At 35.3% G+C, this 19,567-nt stretch overlaps 1 protein-coding gene across 1 annotated transcript in view; it reads right to left on the bottom strand.

Annotated features, from left to right (window-relative positions):
• Nucleotides 1-19,567, bottom strand: part of DNAH8 (dynein axonemal heavy chain 8) — a gene marked incomplete at its 3' end in the record, with an annotated part of 133,193 nt that overhangs the window by 101,455 nt on the left and 12,171 nt on the right. Inside the window, exons 11-22 of the mRNA XM_080341459.1 lie at nucleotides 18,272-18,391; nucleotides 16,323-16,458; nucleotides 15,157-15,344; nucleotides 14,153-14,233; nucleotides 12,148-12,264; nucleotides 9,702-9,860; nucleotides 8,795-8,933; nucleotides 7,626-7,720; nucleotides 6,649-6,755; nucleotides 5,147-5,249; nucleotides 2,474-2,684; nucleotides 343-536 (exon numbers count right to left, since the gene is read on the bottom strand). Coding sequence (XP_080197585.1) covers nucleotides 343-536; nucleotides 2,474-2,684; nucleotides 5,147-5,249; nucleotides 6,649-6,755; nucleotides 7,626-7,720; nucleotides 8,795-8,933; nucleotides 9,702-9,860; nucleotides 12,148-12,264; nucleotides 14,153-14,233; nucleotides 15,157-15,344; nucleotides 16,323-16,458; nucleotides 18,272-18,391 — 1,650 coding nt within the window. The remainder of the gene's footprint in view (nucleotides 1-342; nucleotides 537-2,473; nucleotides 2,685-5,146; nucleotides 5,250-6,648; nucleotides 6,756-7,625; nucleotides 7,721-8,794; nucleotides 8,934-9,701; nucleotides 9,861-12,147; nucleotides 12,265-14,152; nucleotides 14,234-15,156; nucleotides 15,345-16,322; nucleotides 16,459-18,271; nucleotides 18,392-19,567) is intronic.

The raw sequence follows: 19,567 nt of genomic DNA, 5'->3' as shown, positions 1-19,567 counted from the left end.
CCGATGCTATGGGAATTTCTTTGGAGTTTGATATACATCATGACAGACTGGGGTAATTCCTTGTGGCCTAAGATTCAGAGTTCATCAAACGAAAATTAAAGTAATTAGCAAAACTAGGACCGGTTTATCAGTTTCTAGAATGGCACAGAAGCAGAAAAAGCCAAACCCCATCACAAAAATCAGGTAGTATACTATTACTTCTGCTAAGGAAATACACTACTCTTAAGAAGACAGAATTACAGCTATTAATGTGTTTTCTACATCTTTTTCCTTGATATTTTCTGATTTTGAAAGGTAAGATTAATGAAGAACAGTCATGTAGGTGATCATCATTAAACTTGCCTGAATTTTGGCATCTCTATCTCCTGTCCAGAGCTCCTTATATTTCTGAAAATCCTGCAGAACTTTACTAGCTGCTTCTCTTACAGAATTCACAGATGAAGAGAGGAGCACAAGTAATTTAGAAATATCTTCATTTTCTGCAACGGCTGAGTAAAAATTTCTTTGCTTTCTGGCGATCACAATACCTTCAACTCCTGTAAAATAAAATTATATGTAAAGGAACAAACCATTAAAAATCTGGTTAGAATTCTCTTCTAAACTTACACATGTCAAGATAAACAATGTAAGCCTTCATTAGCCTTCAGTAAGTCTAATTGTCCTTCTTCAAATGTTTACCTGACTGTTTAATATTAAGTACCAAGGGCCAGGCTTTATGCAGCTAGGTCAAATTCAATCTAGAGCAAATGTTTCCAAATTAAAAGAAAATAATCTTAATTCACAAATTTATTTTTTCCACTGTAATTTAATTGTAACTAGAACATGGCAAAGCCTCATAAAGAGTCTGTGTTATTTTATATTCTGTTTTAAATCATATAATTAAAGTTTTAAATTGTATAAACCCCTTAAAAGTGTGTAAGTTTCTTAAACTCTAACATGCTTCAAATAGATAACTCTTATCATTCTATTTAATGACTTCAAAAATATGATTAACTTTGTCAAGAGATAGTTTGTCATGGTTTGGAGCTGCACTTGTCATACAAACAGCTAATATCAAAGTATTTTAAGTCTTGTCTGAAAGAGGTTAGAACTGAATGAAGAAGAGAAAAGAAAAAAAAAAAAGTGAGAAAGAGAGAAAGGACAATCTAGAGATTTTCCTAAACCTCTTGATTCCAAATATGCATTCAAAGGCAGTTTAGACACTGGTAGCTGTTCCAATTCCACTGCTGATGTTGAAACAGGAGCCCTGTGTCTTTTAAGAACCACAAGTAAGTTCAAACAGGAAGAAAATAAAATGCAATGTATCATGTCCTTCTTTCATCTTTGACGAATTGCTGAGACAATCAGGGTCAATATAGACCTGATATCTAATGAGTCACTTCTGTCATAACAACGTCTGAGCATTTGACACAGATTTAAGAGAATGAAGAAGAAAAATCCACTCTTCCCACTACACACATTGCTCAATGGAGTTGGATTTAATGCAACCCCAAGTTCTCTTTTAGTCTGAAGACCTTTTCAGGGATCTGGTCACTGGAAACAAAGTCTCAGATCGATCCATCCTTGTCACTGTACTCCATAGATCTCAGTGACCAAACATTAACGCATGCCCCAGGTGTTGCTGACAAGTAGTTTAAGGACATGAAAGTGGTTACTTGCTGGTGGTGTATTTTGATACAGCATAGGAAAAGGCTATGTCTGTCTAGTGATGATAGTTCCTGACACCCTGCTTGAAGACCATTAAAGAGCTTAAAATCATACAAAGCACATTAGCAGAATGAATTCCCAGCTCTGGATTATCAGAAAGAAAAACTTTCCAAAATGTTAAATATTTTCCAAAAGAATCACAATAAAGATACATCTGTATTGCTGATCACTGGCTCAGCTAAGCAGCTAAAAGATGGTAAAAATATATTTGGGCTTTTGTGGATGCTTGCAAAGAATATGGGGGGAGATGTTTAAAAATAGTATTAAGGAAAAAAGTATCTGACTAGAATAGATGCAGATCTATCTACAGTCAGAATACTCACATGAACAAACACTTGGAATGTTTTATAATCCATTAAAATAGCTTGTATTTCATCTCAATATTCCAATGAGAGCTAGTCAACAATCATTGTTTATGGTTCCAACTATATCATTATGGCTACATCCCACAGTGAGTATGTAAAAAGATGAATTAACAATCTTACTTTGCCTCAAATTAAACATGAGATTCAGAATCCAGCATTTTTCTAAGATATTTTGCTTATTGTTTCGCATTGTTCTAACATTTATGTAAGCCTGTAAAGCTATTTCTTAAAAACACAGCTTATTAAAAAAAATAACCCTCCCCCAAATAATTCAAGATAATCTAGATTTGGCCTCTTTAAAGAAAGATGAGTTTATTCACAAATATTTATATATGGCATTTTTATTAAAGTAAAAAGTTGAAATAAGTAAAAAACAAACAAACAAACAAACACACACTTACTTTCCCCTTTGCTCTTTACTTTTCCCTTGACTGTTTTTCCTGGTGATCCAAAGCCTGCTGAAGATGCTTGCCGTGTGCTTGGTTCTGCTTTTAAATTAGATTTTTGCACATGTCTCTGTCCCCACTGAGCAACTCCACGATTTACTTCCAGTATTAACTGCATCATTTGATTGATTGCTTGCTGTATATCGTCTAAACTGGGAACAATTATCTGTTTAAAACAGTTGAAATATTGTTGAAATAAATGCAACTGATTGACATTTTTTAAGAACTCAGTTTTACTCCACTCATAGTGAACCGCAGAACTTGCCCCAGAAGAAAAGCTGGAAAATGTAACTTTAACAATTCATCTTCAATTCATCTTGCTGAGAATTGCCTCTAAAGAAAAGAAACATACTCTACTGACCTATTTCTACAATCATACTATGGGTAATATGACGAGCGTGTGTGTAAGATAGTTTTATTGTGGGTTTTTATGGTTATTTTTTACAATTCCAACAACATTTTAAACAGCTTCTTCATAATGATTTTTATAGGGTGTGGGAATACATTACAAGCCTTTTTCCTGCATTCTAGAACCAAAAAGCACTAAAACTTGCAAGCCAAGATCCCCCTCTCTGTTTCTCTTAACCATTGGATCCTAAATTCTGTGAGAGAATATTGTAAGAGGAATGGTCAAACAAATACTTATGGACAGATCATTTTAAAGAAGATTTACAGCTACATTACCTCTAAGTGCTTATCTATACATATACTCACACCATGGGTAATTTCAGGCAAACAAAATCACCTGGATCAAAGTGTCAAAGGTCCTAGTTGAATAAATACTGAATGTTTCTTTTCTCCCAGATGTAGCATTACCTCAAAAACTTTTGCAAGATCACAATGTTAAGTAAATTAATGAAACTCCATGCAGTATGCCTGAAGATCTCTACTTGCATTTTTGGTAAGATTTCGTATCGTAATTCTGCAAGCAATCTAATGCCCAGGTAAGAAGGGGAAGAGAACTCATATTCAGCTACCAGAGTACATGATAAAAAGAGCTGGCAGAAAAACAAGGATTCTTGATCTGAATCAAGAACAACTAGCCAGCAGAATAGAGCCAAAAAACACAGGCTCTGGTCTGCCATTACCTGCACTGTATAAACACTGGTATGCTCCCTTAGCATAATTAGGAATTATGCAAAAAAGCACTCTCCCAGGAAAAACAAAAACAAAACCAAAAACGGGCACAGTTTGGTGCATAAAACATGACAGGGGCTGTTCCTAACACACAGTTTGAATGCAAGCTCCTGAATTCAGGAAGAAAAGCATTTACTATGGTGAATACACACCATTTCACGTCAGCACACTCAGGCCTCTAGCCTGTTTTATTTAGTAGCACACAAACAGCCATGAAGTCCAGAACCCAAAACTTTTTGAACTGTATTAGCAGCAATAGTGCTAATTGTGACTTTGTCCTGTCCTTGTTTGAAAATAATTATATATAGGATAAGAAGGAGTAAATGCGCACATCAATGTCTCCAAAATACTAAGCAGGAGAATGAACCTACCTGAGAGTGACCTAGGAAGGAACAGCAAAACAGCATTCTTTGTTAAACTTCAGAAGAAAGATCATTCTTGTGATATGCCCAGTTCTCAAATATAGTTCTCAGAACATTATCTTATAGCTTTAATGAGCAAGCTGTTATTTTGAAATTATGAAATCATAGAATGACAGAATGGTTTGTGCTGGAAAGGACTTAAAAGATTATCTAGTTCCAACCCCGCTGCCATGGGCAGGGGCACCTTCCACTAGACCAGGTTGCTCAAAGCCCCATCCAGCCTGGCCTTGAACACTTCCAGGGATGGGGCGTCCACAGCTTCTCTGGGCAGCCTGTTCCAGTGCCTCACAACTCTCATCATGCACAAGTACACACACACATGGTGTGAATGGACAACAGAATGCCAATATGAACACTGATTCAATGTCAAAGGAATATCACCTTGGAACAGAACATTTCTTTCATTATAATTTCATTAACATAAAGCTTTTCATCTTTATAAAACTGTTGGATAATATTAACTTCTCATATATAAAATAAAATACCATACATATTGCTGACACAGACTGATCTTACTCCACAAAAGTAAAACAAATGCATGCATTTGTTCTTTGCAATCAATCTGTTTGTTTTTTTTCTCTGCACACAGAAATCCACAGCTCTTCTCTGGTTTTTGAATCTTCTTATTTTTTGGAGTGTTCTCTCCTTCTGATCACCTAACTTTCTATTGAGATGACTAAAGTCAAACTGAGCAAAGATAATGTTCATTACTTTTTTTTCAAAGGATTTTAATCATACAAGGAACAAAACAGTTAAAAAACTAACATGAAAAATCATGCAACTGCTACACGTGAAGAACTGTCCTCATTCTGCAAAGAGCACCGATAAGCAGATTGCAACATAACTTCTTAAACACACAAGAATGGTAAAAGGCCAGGTTCTGCAAGTATGACTAAGACAGAAACCAGGAACATTGGCACCATGAGCACATTTCATCAGTGTTCTCAGTGAACTGAAAGGTCTGAGAGACTGGATGCTGGTTCAGTAGAAGTGTGCCCACATCCTGTGCTTGGGCAAATGCAGAGATAAGGCATTGTATTTTACCTTATCTATGTGACATATAACTTACCATATTGGGAACAGAAAGGTGTACTTCTGCTTTTAGAAAAGAAGGGACCTCTTCAGGTTTGCTTGAACGATCAGAAAACTTGCTTCCACCAAATGTAGCTTTGCTAAAAATAATTTTGAAACGTCATAAACAAATCACAATGAAACCACCTATCTTAGAAATACACTTTTGAGCTATGCTTTCTGGGCAAACCCTCATGGAGAATTTTCACATTGAGTTACAAACTAGTTGACAAAAGTTACAGAAACTTCTGGTTTAAAGGGTAAAGAGAATACCCAGGGCTCCATCATTCAGAAAAATGTTACTTTGGATCCAGCCACTGCTTTAAGAATTGTTTATCCAGAATATTTTCTGATTCTGGATTTTAATCTCTCAATTTAAGAATGATGGAACTCTGCCAGTGCTGTGAGTAGGACATAAAAACATTTTACTGACCACTTCATGCAATGACCTATCAAAAGTAAAAGTTGTCTCATTATGTTTTAGATAAATCTTCAACACAACAGAAAAAAAAGTTTCACAGACAATAAGCTAGTGCACATGAGCTGAACTCACTCAAAACTAAAACCAAAAACAAAGGACAAAGTACAATTTCTAAATGCTATGACACGACATGGTGACCAAATAAGGGAGGATTCAATAATACAATACCATAGACAAATATGAAGGACACATGCTTATTGACATCAGTAAGATCAGGTTTTCAATACAATTTCTATGAGACATGTCCTCAGAATAAGAAAAAAGTAACTCAAGCTTCAACATACACTAATGACAAAACACATCAGCTTCATATGCTTAAAATAAATTCTCTTAATAGAATGCTAAGTAGGCTTTTCAATATATAATACATACTGAAGCAATTCTGTCTCTGAAGTGTATGCCTGTTTGAGCATAGAAGAATCTATAGAAAATACACTGAATATAAGAGTATGATAAAATCATATGTATCTTGCCATTATATAGTATTAATAAGGAGTGCATGGATGATCTTTAACCCATGGGAGCTTTGACTGCATAGCCATAGTTGCAGAAATAATCTGAAATGTGATGAACATATAGGCACACTGCCATACATGACCTAGAATGATCATTTAATTTCTAGTTATTTGTGTTGGACAATACATGGTACTAACAGCATCTTCAAAGCAATCCCAAGGGAAATATATGGCAATAAAAACAAAAGAGTACAGGCAGAGGGGAAACAGTAGTAGAAATAAACTCCATTTTCTGCACAAAACAAAATGCATAGACTGTAACTAACAATGTAAAGAATTATAGCATAAAAGGAAAGTGTGGGCCCAAAGCATCACTGCAACAAAAAGAGAAGGTTCTCCAGGTTCTGCTTGAGCTAAAATGGCCAGGAGGTCTGGAACTGTTTGACTCATGATACATGTGCATCTACCGTTACACATGTGAATGCATATCTTCATTATTATATTAACACAGAAATAACTTTGTTCTGGTAATTTTATTGAATAAATCTTTCATTTGCAACTTACTTTGAAACAAATATTCTTTTTTTCAGACTATCCAAAGAGAGTCGAGTGGCTTTCTGGAGGCTGTCTACCAGCTGGTGACTGAAATAGGCAATCATCTCCTTACATTTCTGCAATAAATAAAATGTACATTATTCACTATTGTATTCAGACAGAAACCTGAAGATTATTTCAGATGGTTTTAAGTCAAACATATTAGTCTTGTCTGAAGGAATTTATGCTGTAAGTCACACAACAAACACAGGGGGAGAAGCTAAGGAAAAAATAGCTCGGAAGTAAGTAAAACCTGCCTGAAAAAGCAAATATAGCATTTGAGGAAACTCTATTTGTCTTAAACACAGAATACAGAGATCTGGCTGAAGTCTCATACTCCTTCAAAAAAACACTGGTGCATATATACCCTTTTCAAATAAAAGATAAACACAGTAAAACCAGACTGTACTGGATTAAGAATATAAAAATACAGCTACATGTAATCATCACTAGCACAAAACAACAGAATACAATCTTGTAACATCATTGCATTTGTGCCTGCAAGTTTGTGAGTCTTTGTTCTCTACTTATACTTCCCCTCTCTGCTGAACATGAAGAGATTATATTCTTCAAGGAAAAGGCACAAAAGTGATCTTTCTTGATGCAGTTGAAAGAGGAGTATAGAAAGAATGAATGTTTCTGCTCATCCAAGAAGGAAAACCTGTGTTATAGCTTAGGCACAATATTTTCTCCAAACTTTTACACTTAGCACTCATATATCAAGAATTTGTTTAATAATGGTGATAATGGGAATAATATGGAATATACTTGTGAAAGCTAAAATCTAACTGAAACTCACTTTATAAGGAAGTTATTCTGTCATTTTTACATGGCATTTGATATTCTCTGTGATGTCTTTCTATAAGACTGATATCCAGCTACCAAAACTCAAGATACTGTTTACTAATCTGATTGGTCCAAAAAAAAAATTCTCTTATCACAAATACCTCTTTAAATTCAGCTTCTTTATCAAGATGATGGGCTGCAGAAGCATTCTTTTCCCTCTCCTCATTACTTTCAAATGCTATACGTCTTCCTTTTACTGTAAATTTAAAAAAAATACATTTTCCATTAAATGAACAGTATGTTCTGCTTTGAAGCGTGCTTCCCCCATCTTTACAGGCAAAACAATATTGCTTTTTGTGTTAGCAGTACCTGGATCAGATAATTGGTTATATTTCACACTTTTTTTTTTTTACACCAGGAATGTGGTTAAGAGCCTCAGTCTAACAAACACCATGTACTACAAATATGTTAATAAAGATAAGTAGGCAGGCATGGATATATCAGCCAGAACAAACAAACAAGCCAATCAACATAAACAATTTAACAAAATACAGAGAAGTATCTTTGAATCAGGTTTTTCTGGTTGCATCATATTGAACTACCTGGAGTACTGACTCTGACTATGCTTCTATACCTGGAGGAAACTGAACCCAGAATGAAAAAATCCTGTATAAGGAAAGGAGCTCCATTACTGATTAAGCTCCAAAATACCTTGTTCTTTAAAACAGAATATTGTTCTCCAACTATAAACTATATCTCCTATAATGGTTACAGGACCTCCTGAAATCTTGGTAACACACTGCAGAGCAGTGTGAACCAGCCATATTGATCAGCTATGAGACTCATATGCTAGCAGTTGATAGTCAATTGACTGTACTTAAACTGACCAGCCAGTAAAGCACTAGTATAAGAGATACAATTCTACAGTAGCAGAAAAGTCACAGACAGAGGGACAGTACCCAATACCTGACATAGCTGAGAAGAGAGAGACACTATTTCATTTCATGGAGAGGAAAAAAGAGAAAAATTATGAGTGATTAAGAGAAACTGAACCATCAGTTTCTTCCACTACAGCAAATATCTTGGTAATCTAAACAGAAGGGCAGAGTTTAGTTCTAGAAACCCCACCAATACTGAATTTGCTCTGTATTTCACAGGGCAGTGTTTTAGTTTAACAGTGGTAAATGAAGGCAGAACTGTGACACAAATGAAACCATAGTGAGAAGAAGTCTGAAGACAATTAGCTAAACCAACGAAATTCTGGTATGTACTAGTTAAATCTACAGAATGAGGAACAGAAAATTTTGTTTAAATAATCAACATCAGTTACCTGGTGATGCCTGTTTCTCTGAGGTTTTCTTAGATACAATTTCATAATTCTTTTCAAATATAGATATTAGTTCTTGAACAGCATCTTCAATTTGTATGCTTTTGTGGTTCAATAACTCAGCACGTTCTTCAGTATAAGTCTGTTAAATAAAAATACCAATGAATTATCTTAGTATCACTGATTATCTTCTTACTGTTGCTCTTCATGAAGAGCAAAAACATTTCCCTCAATAGTGCTTTCTTCAGACTGAGACTATTTCAATTAAACAGCAAAATTTCAAAAAGAAGACTGAGAAAACAACTCCCAAATCTTTATTCAAAATTATTAAAATCTTCTGTTATATTAACACTATGTTTTTAACGTTTGTGTTAAAAAAAAAAAATATATCAATTTTTGAAATGCAATGGTATTTTTAAAGGTCAGAAGAAAATCCTGAATATTTCAGGGAGTTTACAGTCTGAATGTGAAATCACCCAAATACTCTTTCAACTGTCCTCAACAATTTTATTTACTTGCACTAATTTACTAATTAAATGCATATTTAATCTCATTTGGAACCAGTGAAACTTTCAAATTCTCAAATATACTTGTTGGAAGGTATTTTTTGCCTTCTCCTTTAAAAAGAAAAATAAGGATAATAAGGGAAATAAGGGGAAAAAAAAGGCTGTGTATGTCTGAGTATCTCCATATAAAAAAAAATCTCACCTGACTGTGAAGCAGTTATATAAATAAAAATTATCTATGATAAATTACAGCTTTAGTATCTCAGATACCTAAGAACCAATTTATCTTCATATAAAATCTTTTAACTACAATATTTTAATTTAAAAATGTTCTGTATCTCTACAGTGAGAAGAACTGTTTTGTAGTTTCATATTACTTTAGTAGGGCATTGTTTCTAACATACTCGAGAATTCAAGTTAAGAGTATGTGAAGCGGCACACACCTCATTGTGGCTCAACAAATTCTCTATTGTGACAGCTCCATCTGCTGGTAAGACAATTAAAAGAGTATTTGATATTTCTTTCAATATTGAATCAATCCGCACTTCACTTAAATCATTAACCTAAAAAATAGAAAATTGTATTAATACCATACATTTATTTTTAAAGCGTAATGAATTCTATTTTAGAGATTCTAACAGGCATAAAGTGTTTTGCAGGGAAAAAAAAATGTATCTACCCAGTGAAAATGCAAGAACTTTACATCATAGAAAATCCTCTAAGAAAGTGAATAATTACCAAAAAAAAAAAAAATCTGGGGTAAAATAACCAACACAAAAGACCTCAAGATGAGAGAAGCAGAGAAAAAATGAAGCAGAGCAATGTCTCATTAAGTTATGGTAATTAGGGGCTATTTACAATGGCTAAATATAGTCTGGTTTTCGTGTGAATTATTCCTCTATTGTCTACAGAGGGAATCTGGGGAGAGAAATACCCCACAAAATTTAGCCTTTGTTAACATGTTCCATTGCAATCTGGAATTTGAACAATGAAAAAAAGTCTGGAAACTATATGGTTACTGTTGCCACAGAAAATGAGAACCCTATTGTTAAGAGTATATGCCTTTAAATCCTGCACAGTGTGATATTACAATTCTAAAAAGATTAGTAGTGTCCACAATTTCATTTCAGGCAGTCCTTTAAAAACAAAATCTTGTAATTCTTAAGTATCTGTTGGTTCTATGTTGGGAAACTGAGACATATGAATCCATGAAAAAGGGAAATCTTTAGAGGAATTTGATGTTTCCACTTATTCACAAGTTTCTGGTTATCAGCACTGTATTTTTAAATTCACTGTGTGATTAAAATTATTTCACAAAGAGTATAAGGCAAGACTACTTCTGAACCATAATAGCAATTATCTAATTTTTGAATGAGATTCTCTTGACAGCATTTTGAGATTATGACTCTTGGAAACTAAATGAATGAGTGACAATGGAAAGAATTATGTCTTGTGCCTGGAGAACATCATCAACCCATCTATTAATGGAACAGAAAATAACTCTTGCTCCACTATCTTATCCATGCTAGGCTCCTGAAGAATCCTTGCTGTTTTAACAGCAGTTTTAGGCAGATGGGCAGATGAGTCTAGATGTAAGGCAAGGGCAGGCCTGCTGTAACTTGCTTGATGGGTTAGTCTTCAGCCCTACTTCTTTTATTCAACACAGCTTTTGACCAGGTTTTTGATTCTCAATTACAGCATTATCATCATTCAGTCAACTATTTTGAAGTGGTTTTGTCATGACAGAATCCAAATACAGCTGACTTCTCTCAATTTTTTTTTTTACCTGAAATATTGTGCATCTGTAATATCTTGTTCATCACAGTATCATTTATATTTCTGCTTTACATCACTTTTCCCCTATTTGTTCACAATATCCCATTCACAGGAATCAAGGGTCTAACCAAGTTTACATATTTTTGTATTCGTATGGAAGGGGTAAGAGAGACAGAAATACACACAACCTACATGTTTAAGGAAAATAGAGTATGCCTAAAAAAGACATGGTTATTTCAGGTATATTTAGGCTCAAAGTATTATCAATTTATTAAATAGTTAATATTTTTTCATCTTTGGGTTTCAGTAGCAAACAGAGCACTTGATCATAATTCTGGTTTTCTGCCATACAGGGAAAAAAAGTGGATATACCCACCAGTCATTAACAATCTCCTACCACAGAAGACACACCTTATGGTATTGATAGGAGAGATCATAGGCATACAGTTCAACCATCAAGCCAGATGAATGATCTGACTAGCAAGATAATGTCTTTGAAAGGAAAAGAACCAACACAGGTCCTCAAACATGTTACTGGAATTAAAATAATTCAGAAATCATGTGGCAAACACTAAGAGAGGAAAAAAGCACAGACACAGTCAGCATACAGAGAACTGTGAGGGAAGAGTGTGCTTCCTTTTATTATTATATTGCCTGCACAAAGAGGAGACAGTTTCACAGCATACCTGCTATGAATACGGTTAATGCTAAAAAACTCTCCACTGGGCCCTGTTTACATGACGGTATCTTGTGTGCAACTGCACTGATGGGCAAGCACTTAAGAGAAGCAGAGGTACACTCTGAAAATCAAAGTGGTGGTCACAGAATCTGAGAACAATTGGAAGTATATTCTACTGCAAGAATGGAAGCAAAGATCAAACATTTGAGGGTAATAATGGAAGAGAATCATGGAGTACATCATTCTTCAAAAAAAAAAGAACATACTTTAAAAAGCAAACAAAATTTCTATTTCAAGTGGTACAAAAATAAGCACAGATTAATTTCCAATATGAAGAGTGGCATACTGGAAATAATTGAACTATCATTTCATTTATATAGTGATAAAGTGTATACCTTTTTAAAAAACTGTTTAAACATATACAGAACTTGATCAGCTTCTTGAAAGAAACTTTCCAGTGTCACAGATGACCAAGTCAGCATGGTAAGTCCTTGCCTCAACACAGTTTCCACCTAAGCATAAAAATATAATTTTGTAGATTAAAAAAAAAAAATTAAAACAAATGCCATTATTGTTGGAATCACTAATGTCACTGATGAAGGAGTTGTGTGTAAGTTTTACAAGGAAGCTTACATGATTTCAAGGAAAATATCAAAGGAATTTAAGCAATATTGGAGAAAGGGAAGGTAGTGCATACTACAGCCTCTGTCTGCAACTGTCAAGTGTAGATGTTCAGCAACAATCTTCCCCTGCCTGTTCTCCTAGGTAGCATCTTTTAGTGTTTCCTACTACTGTGTAAAATTAAAATCAACTCCACTATTGATCTTGCACTTCATCCTTTAATATGTATCTTGACCACTCTCAACAGCATAATTAGTAGTCTTTCAACCTCATGCATCTATCTAGTGACATTTTTCCTTTGTCCCTTTTTGAATCACAGTGGTCCTCTCCAAATTTTGTAATAGCTTCAATGCTATTTTTAAAAATCCTCTCTTCCCTACCGTTTCCCTTACTGAATTCTTGGTTTTCCACAGCCTGCAGAAATCAGCTCATTTCCCCGTCTCTGTATGATCTACACCAAAATCCTTCCTTCATTGCAGATCCTGTACCTTCAAAGCAGATAGGACACTGAGGAAAAGGAGTCTTATACTACTGCCAGGCTATGAAAACAAACCTTTCCAGGCTCTCTCACAGAGCTCCCTTGAAATTTTTGCCTAGCACTCCAAAGCTTCTCACTGATTTCCAAGTACACAGCCACCACAATTTCAAATTTCGCCATCTCCTTGAAGTGACAGAAATTTAATTATGCTTAATCACTGAGAAACTTTGAACTGATTACGCTCATATTTAATTTTAAATAGCCAGCTATCACGTCTGCTCTTACATCTTAACATTTACCAAGTCACTGCCTGGACTTCACCCCTTCACTTCATTTTAATGCTTCTTTTTGCTATGTCTATATCGCGACTACAACTGTTAATTCAGCTCAAATAGACACACAATTATTAGCAAATACAGCTATTACTATCATCTTTATATACATGGTTTTCATCTTCTGTTGTTCGTACAATATTCATCCTTCTCTTTTGTCAGTTGTTTCCTCTAAAACACAGAGGTGTTTTAGAGGATATACTCTCTATGATATACTCATGTTTACATAAGTATCACTACAGTAAAGACTACAATCATTTTATCTTATTCTCTTTTATTATTTAACTCTTATGAGCACAGACAATTTTTTTGTTTCTTATACTTCAGCACATGCCAGCTATGTAGTCCCACAAACTTAAGCAAACTCTGCAACCTTTTGATATTATTATTTACAACCACAAAGGGAAAAGTTACTTAGAACAATCACACACATACAATCACACATACACTTGCAAGTGTTTGCCAAAACGAAGTGGCTTGTCGCATATACATTCTCTACCTCCAATAAAACTGTGTCTTTAGTGTAGCATATAACCTTTCTACATCACTGAAGAGACTGACTCAATTCACAAGACTAACAGTTCTCTCCAGGCAGAGACAAGGATCACAACACTTAGTATTTCAGCTAAACTAAAAGCAAAACTTGCTGTGAAAACTTCTAAAACTGAAATAAGTGATAATTTACTTCCATGTCAAAGACAGAGATTTATGTAGACAAACAGACCCACAAAATCGATATTCTTTGTTCTACTACATTTCCATCTCATGGGCAATAAGATTATTCTACTGTGATACACGTTATTTGAGAACTGTATGAGGGATGCAAAGAGCAAATTTTTTGTCTTAAATGTTCTAGTAAAATTAAGTTCACAACACGCAGATCCATCTAAATAGTTTAAAATTATAAACTACCATTAAGATATTCTAAGTTCTTTTGAAGAATACTGAAGTGCATTTAACAATACCAACCTTCTTCATTTTGGGGGACATTAGATCTGCAAACATCACTGGTGTTTCTTGACACAAATCTTCATAACATTGGAGAAGACCCTGTTAATTATTAGAAAGGGTAGTATCAAGAAGAATATTTTAAGTCCTTTCTTTACTGAAGGAAATAACCTGTTAAACAATCAAATCATCAGAAAAAAACACAGAAAATAATACAAGACTACATTTGAAAACAAGTGTAGAATTTTACACAGATATTACATACCTATGTACATAATTTCTGGAATGCAGTGAATCCGTACCATGCTACACAAGGAAAAACTAAAGCAGCCTTCACGCAACAAATTCTTTAAGTACAAAGCCATACAAAGTAAGATCTTTCTGTAGAGCTAAAGACAGCTTGAGCTTTAGTGACCATAACTTGCAATACCCTCTTGCAACTAAGTAGCATATGCTTTAGATAAATAAAGTCACATATAAACTCAGTTTTAAAATATCCTCTTGTTTGATGTCTTACACACACATAAATCTTGTATGGTACAACTCATCCACAAGATATAAGATTCTTGAAATAATACAACGACAGCAAATACTACAAGTATCAAAACCCTGACTTCTCTGGCAGGTAATCTGCAAAATTTGAGATGTTTTTGTGGCTCATCATATCTTCCAATCCAGAAGAATTCCAATCTTTGCTTCTCAAAAACTGTAAAACTATGTTTTACTGAATTTCAGAGGGAACATTTTTTTGATGGCTTCAATTATTTCATCACCGGAATATATGTAGCATGTCACAGAATATTAAAAAATATATATGCTTACACTTAAGTATACTAGCCCACACAGCAGTTAGCAGAAGTTTTTCAAATAAGAACCTCTATGTCCACATGTGCATTCCACAAATTTACCATTAACTACCTCATACTCAGCTATAATATTTATTTAACCATAGAGGAAAGTTTACAGTTAATCAGATTTTCTTTTTTTTTGGAAAAGAGAGCAATCATGATAATTTTAAAATTTACCTCTAAACGTAACTTGTTTGACTTCAGCTTATTTTCCATTTCTAATATATTTTTTGCTTGCTCAGGCACTTCCAGACCCAACTTTATCATACATTTGGTCTCTCGCACAATCTCTGGAATTTGGGGATTAATATTAACCAGGAACTTCCCAGTTACAGGATGACGCACAAGTATTGTCGTTTCTAAGGCTGTGAAGACATTTTTATATCAGTTTCTAAGACAAACAATTGTTTCTGTTATATAAATTATTATAGAATAAGGATTTCTGACATTACTATACAATGATTGAATATGTATTGTTACTTGTGAAATAGCTTCACATTGTTTCCAGTTAAAGAAATTGTACAACCGACTTTCACCATATTAGCTTTCTGCCATATAAAACCTTTTTCTTAATAAGCTAAACAAGCATAAGATCCAGCCTTATTTGTAGCATATGTTTTCTTAGCTCAAGTTAGAAAATTATGAACTTCATTTTCTGAGATGTGCTTATGAGATGTACTCAGTATCTTACAAGATTTTGTTAACCCAGAGCATTAAAGCTTATATAGGGATATTGCAAAAATACAAAACAAAATAAAAGCCCAAATAGCAACACAAAAACTTCTGTTAACTGTGCGATGACAAGATTTTATTCTTATAGATTGGCTTCTAGTTTTGAAGCCCACAGAGTGTCTATAATTTACATGAAAAATCTACTCAAATTTTTAATATTTTTTCAAACTTTGACTCTCATTTAATCTTAAAATAATAAACCTTGATTATCAACCATTTTTTCTAGTCATAAAGTAATACTTGTCCTGAGAGGGACTGGAATAATACAACTGTAGAAATTATTGTAGCAGAAAGAAAACAAGAAGAATTATTAAATGGTATATATAAAGAATTTGAATACAAAAATGAACAACTGTGTGCCTTAAATTTGTTTCACTACTGTTTCCAGCCACTCCTCAAACAGTGCACCATATGTGGAAATCTCTGCATCAAAAGCAAGTTTCAAGGTCAGTAATGGACAGAGATTTGTATTATTGGGCCTGCTTATTCATTTATACATTTTAAGGGTAAACGAGGCTTTAAAAAAAATCTGATTTGTGTAAATTTAGCATTCAATAACAGTAAAAACAAACAAACAAACAAACACCACAATTATATACTTAATTACTTACGATGTTGTAATTGTGAAATTTCCTTCACCCACGCTTTATGATAGACTACCTCGAATGCCACCAATACATAGCCAATTCTGTTATATAATCGAACAACTGCTTTGCCTTCTGGACTAGCCAAGATATTTGATTTTTCCTATCAAAAACACAGTACATTCAAATTAAAACCATATCAAAAGAAAACCATACCATTCAGTAATGGAATTTCTTATTCCCAGACTATTTGAGATATCATCTGGAATGAAACTGGAGACCAAATTCTTAGTTAAAGTGCTGCAGTTATTGTGTGGGTCCTACAACAAACTTGCTTTTTCAGTGGTATGAAAACATATACCCTAGACAATTTCAGGATGTCAGGCAATCCACATTTATGCCTTAAACTACTCCTAGCAGCCATTTGGTAAAGAGACATGATTCTCCACAGAGAACAGAAGAGCTGGGCACTCAGTTAAAATACAGGACATTAGTCTTGTGTGCTAAGCCCAGTCTGCTCCACTGAAAAAAGAAGAAGAAAAGCACCACTGGCTGGAATGGCAAAATATGTCTTTCAGCAATACGAAGACAGGCATATAAATAATTCAGTACATATTTCCAGCTTGGGGTGCTAGTTCAGTGGTAAGTCAAAGAAAGTGTTCTGTATTATAGTAAGGTTTTTAATACCATCTCTCACAGCTTCCTTCTGGACAAGTTGTCCAGCAGTGGAATGAGTGGGTTCACAGTACACTGGGTGAAAAACACTGTCTGAGGGGCAGAGCTCAAAGCATCGTAAGTGAATGGGTCTACATCTGGCTGGTGACCGGTCACCAAGGTTCCTCAAAATTCAATTCTAAGGCCAGTTCTGTTCAATATGTTTATCAATGACCTGGATGCAGGAGTTGAACATGCCAGTAGCAAGTGATGATGATAGCAAACTGGAAGGTGCTGTTGACTCTCTTGAGGGACAGGAGACATTGTAGAGGGATCTAGATATATTGGAGCATTGGGTGATGATTAATGGGATTAAATTTAAGAAGTCAAAAAGCTGGATCCTGCACCTAGGACAGAGTAACATGAGGCACAAATATAAACTGGGAGAGGAGTGGCTGGCGAGCAGCACTGCAGAAAGGGATCTGGGGGTACTGGTTGACAGCAGCTCAATACAAGTCAGCAATATGTGCCCTGGTAGCCAAGAGGGCAAATCACATCCTGGGCGCAAACATGTTATAGTCAGACGGTCAAAAGAGGTGATTGTCCCACTGTGTTCAGTGTTCGTGCAGCCTCACCTTCAGTACAATGTGCAGTTTAAGAAGGATGTGAAGGTCCTTGAATGCACCCAGAAAAGGGCAACAAAGCTGGTGACAGGACTGGAAGGAATGTCCTATGAGGAGCAGCTGAGGATTTTGGGCTTGTCTAGTTTGGAGAAAAGGAGGCTGAGGGGCAACCTCATTGCTGTCTACAGCTTCCTGAGGAAGCGAAACAGAGAGGGAGAAGCCGAGCTCTTCTCCCTGCTATCTAGTGACAGGACATGTGGGAAAGGTTCAAAGCTGCACCAGGAGGGGTTTAGACTGGATATTAGGAAGAATTTTTTTACTGAGAGGCTGGTCAAACACCCTAGAGAGGTGGCTAATGCCTCAAGCCTGTCAATGTTTAAGAGGCATTTGGACAATACCCTGAAAAACACACTTTAACTTTTGTTCAGCCCTGAATTAGTCAGGCAGTTGGACTAGAAGATCGTCGTACATCCTCTCCAACTGAAATAGCCTATTATGGTCTAGTCTAATCTAGTACTATATCTTGAATCTACAACAGCAATTACTGCAGAGCATTTTTAACTAGATATTCACATACTAAGAAACAGGTTGCCTAGCATGTGAGAAGTGACATCATCGTAGCCAGGAATATTATGGTCACTCTACTGAAGACAGTTCACTGTTACACAAGACATGTAATTTTTCCTCACATCAGCTTACATGGAAATAGTTGATTGGTTCATTTATCCTTCTGAATAGCTGTCTCGCCCACAATATCTTTCCTGCAACAGGTGGCATGTTTCGAGCAAGTGGAGGGTCATCTTTCTGACATTGGTAAAGCTACAATAAGAATATTATTAAACACATGGATTAAAAAAAAAAAAAAATCTGTTGAAATATTAAACTAATTTTCTTCCGGTACCACAATTTCTTCCTCCTTGCAAACAGATTAAATTTGTGTAGAGTCATACAACAGTTCATTGAGAGAAAAATGTAGTTCTTCCCCCACTTGCTAGCTTCTGAGATGCACACGTTGATACCATTGTCGGTATGTCTCCTGTATTCATTATCTCATGCTGTTTCTTAGCTGTGCTTACTTATGACAGAGCCCTGAGTACACCAAGAGGCTTTGCAAACCTACAAGCTGAGCAGGCAGCATTCAAGGCCAAGCCTGACAGGTGCAGCTGTGTAACTTTGGAACTATCTGCTGTGAAAGCGAGCTGTGTAAGTAAGTACTGTGAGAACCATTATTGGGGCCTTTCCTCCTTTACTCAGAACTGCCCTCAGGAGAAGCCTAATCTATATTGGTAATTGAGAGGTTTTATCTGAATAAAAATGTCAGCATTATTCTTCAGACACATGCACCTGACTAATAGCTAACATTTCAGGAGTTTGATTTGATGATTCTTGTGGGTCCCCTCCACCTCATGATAATCTATGATTCTGTGATATGCTCTTTCTACTAACTTCTTCTCACCAGTATGCATTTAAAGGCTCCTGCATACAGAGACCATACTTTTATGGGGCCCTGCTCACTGAATGGCTGCATTATAGTCAAGAAAAGTTTGGACTAAAATAATTGCATACCAAATTTGCATTGACAAATTATTCAAGCACTTTAGAACCAGTATTGCAGTGGGAGCAAGTTTTTATTAGAAATAACTTGCCTGACAAAGACAAAAAGCAGTCCAATAATATCTAATAAATATTTAGAACTGGCCAGTATATTGGTGACATATTCTTCAAGAGAAGAAGAATATTTGTATCCACCCAACTTCAGGCATGTAAACTCACGCTGTGATAACACAAACAGCTGTAATGCTTAAGCAAACACCACTCTTCACTTCCTGGCATGTCGTCTTACCCCTACACTATATCCTGCACAGTCCAAACAAAAGAAATTCAAGTAGCTTCATGGTGAACTTAAGAGAGGAACTGAGCTGGATTAAACCCCCTCAGAAATTATACCTATTTTTTTGGCTGGGATAAAGCAGCCAAGGCTTGGGTCAATGATTC

This window comes from Nesoenas mayeri, assembly GCF_963082525.1.
Source record: "Nesoenas mayeri genome assembly, chromosome: 3".
Lineage (NCBI taxonomy): Eukaryota > Metazoa > Chordata > Aves > Columbiformes > Columbidae > Nesoenas > Nesoenas mayeri.
Note: the sequence above shows the minus strand (reverse complement) of the source record. Positions and strands in the feature narration are given on the sequence as shown.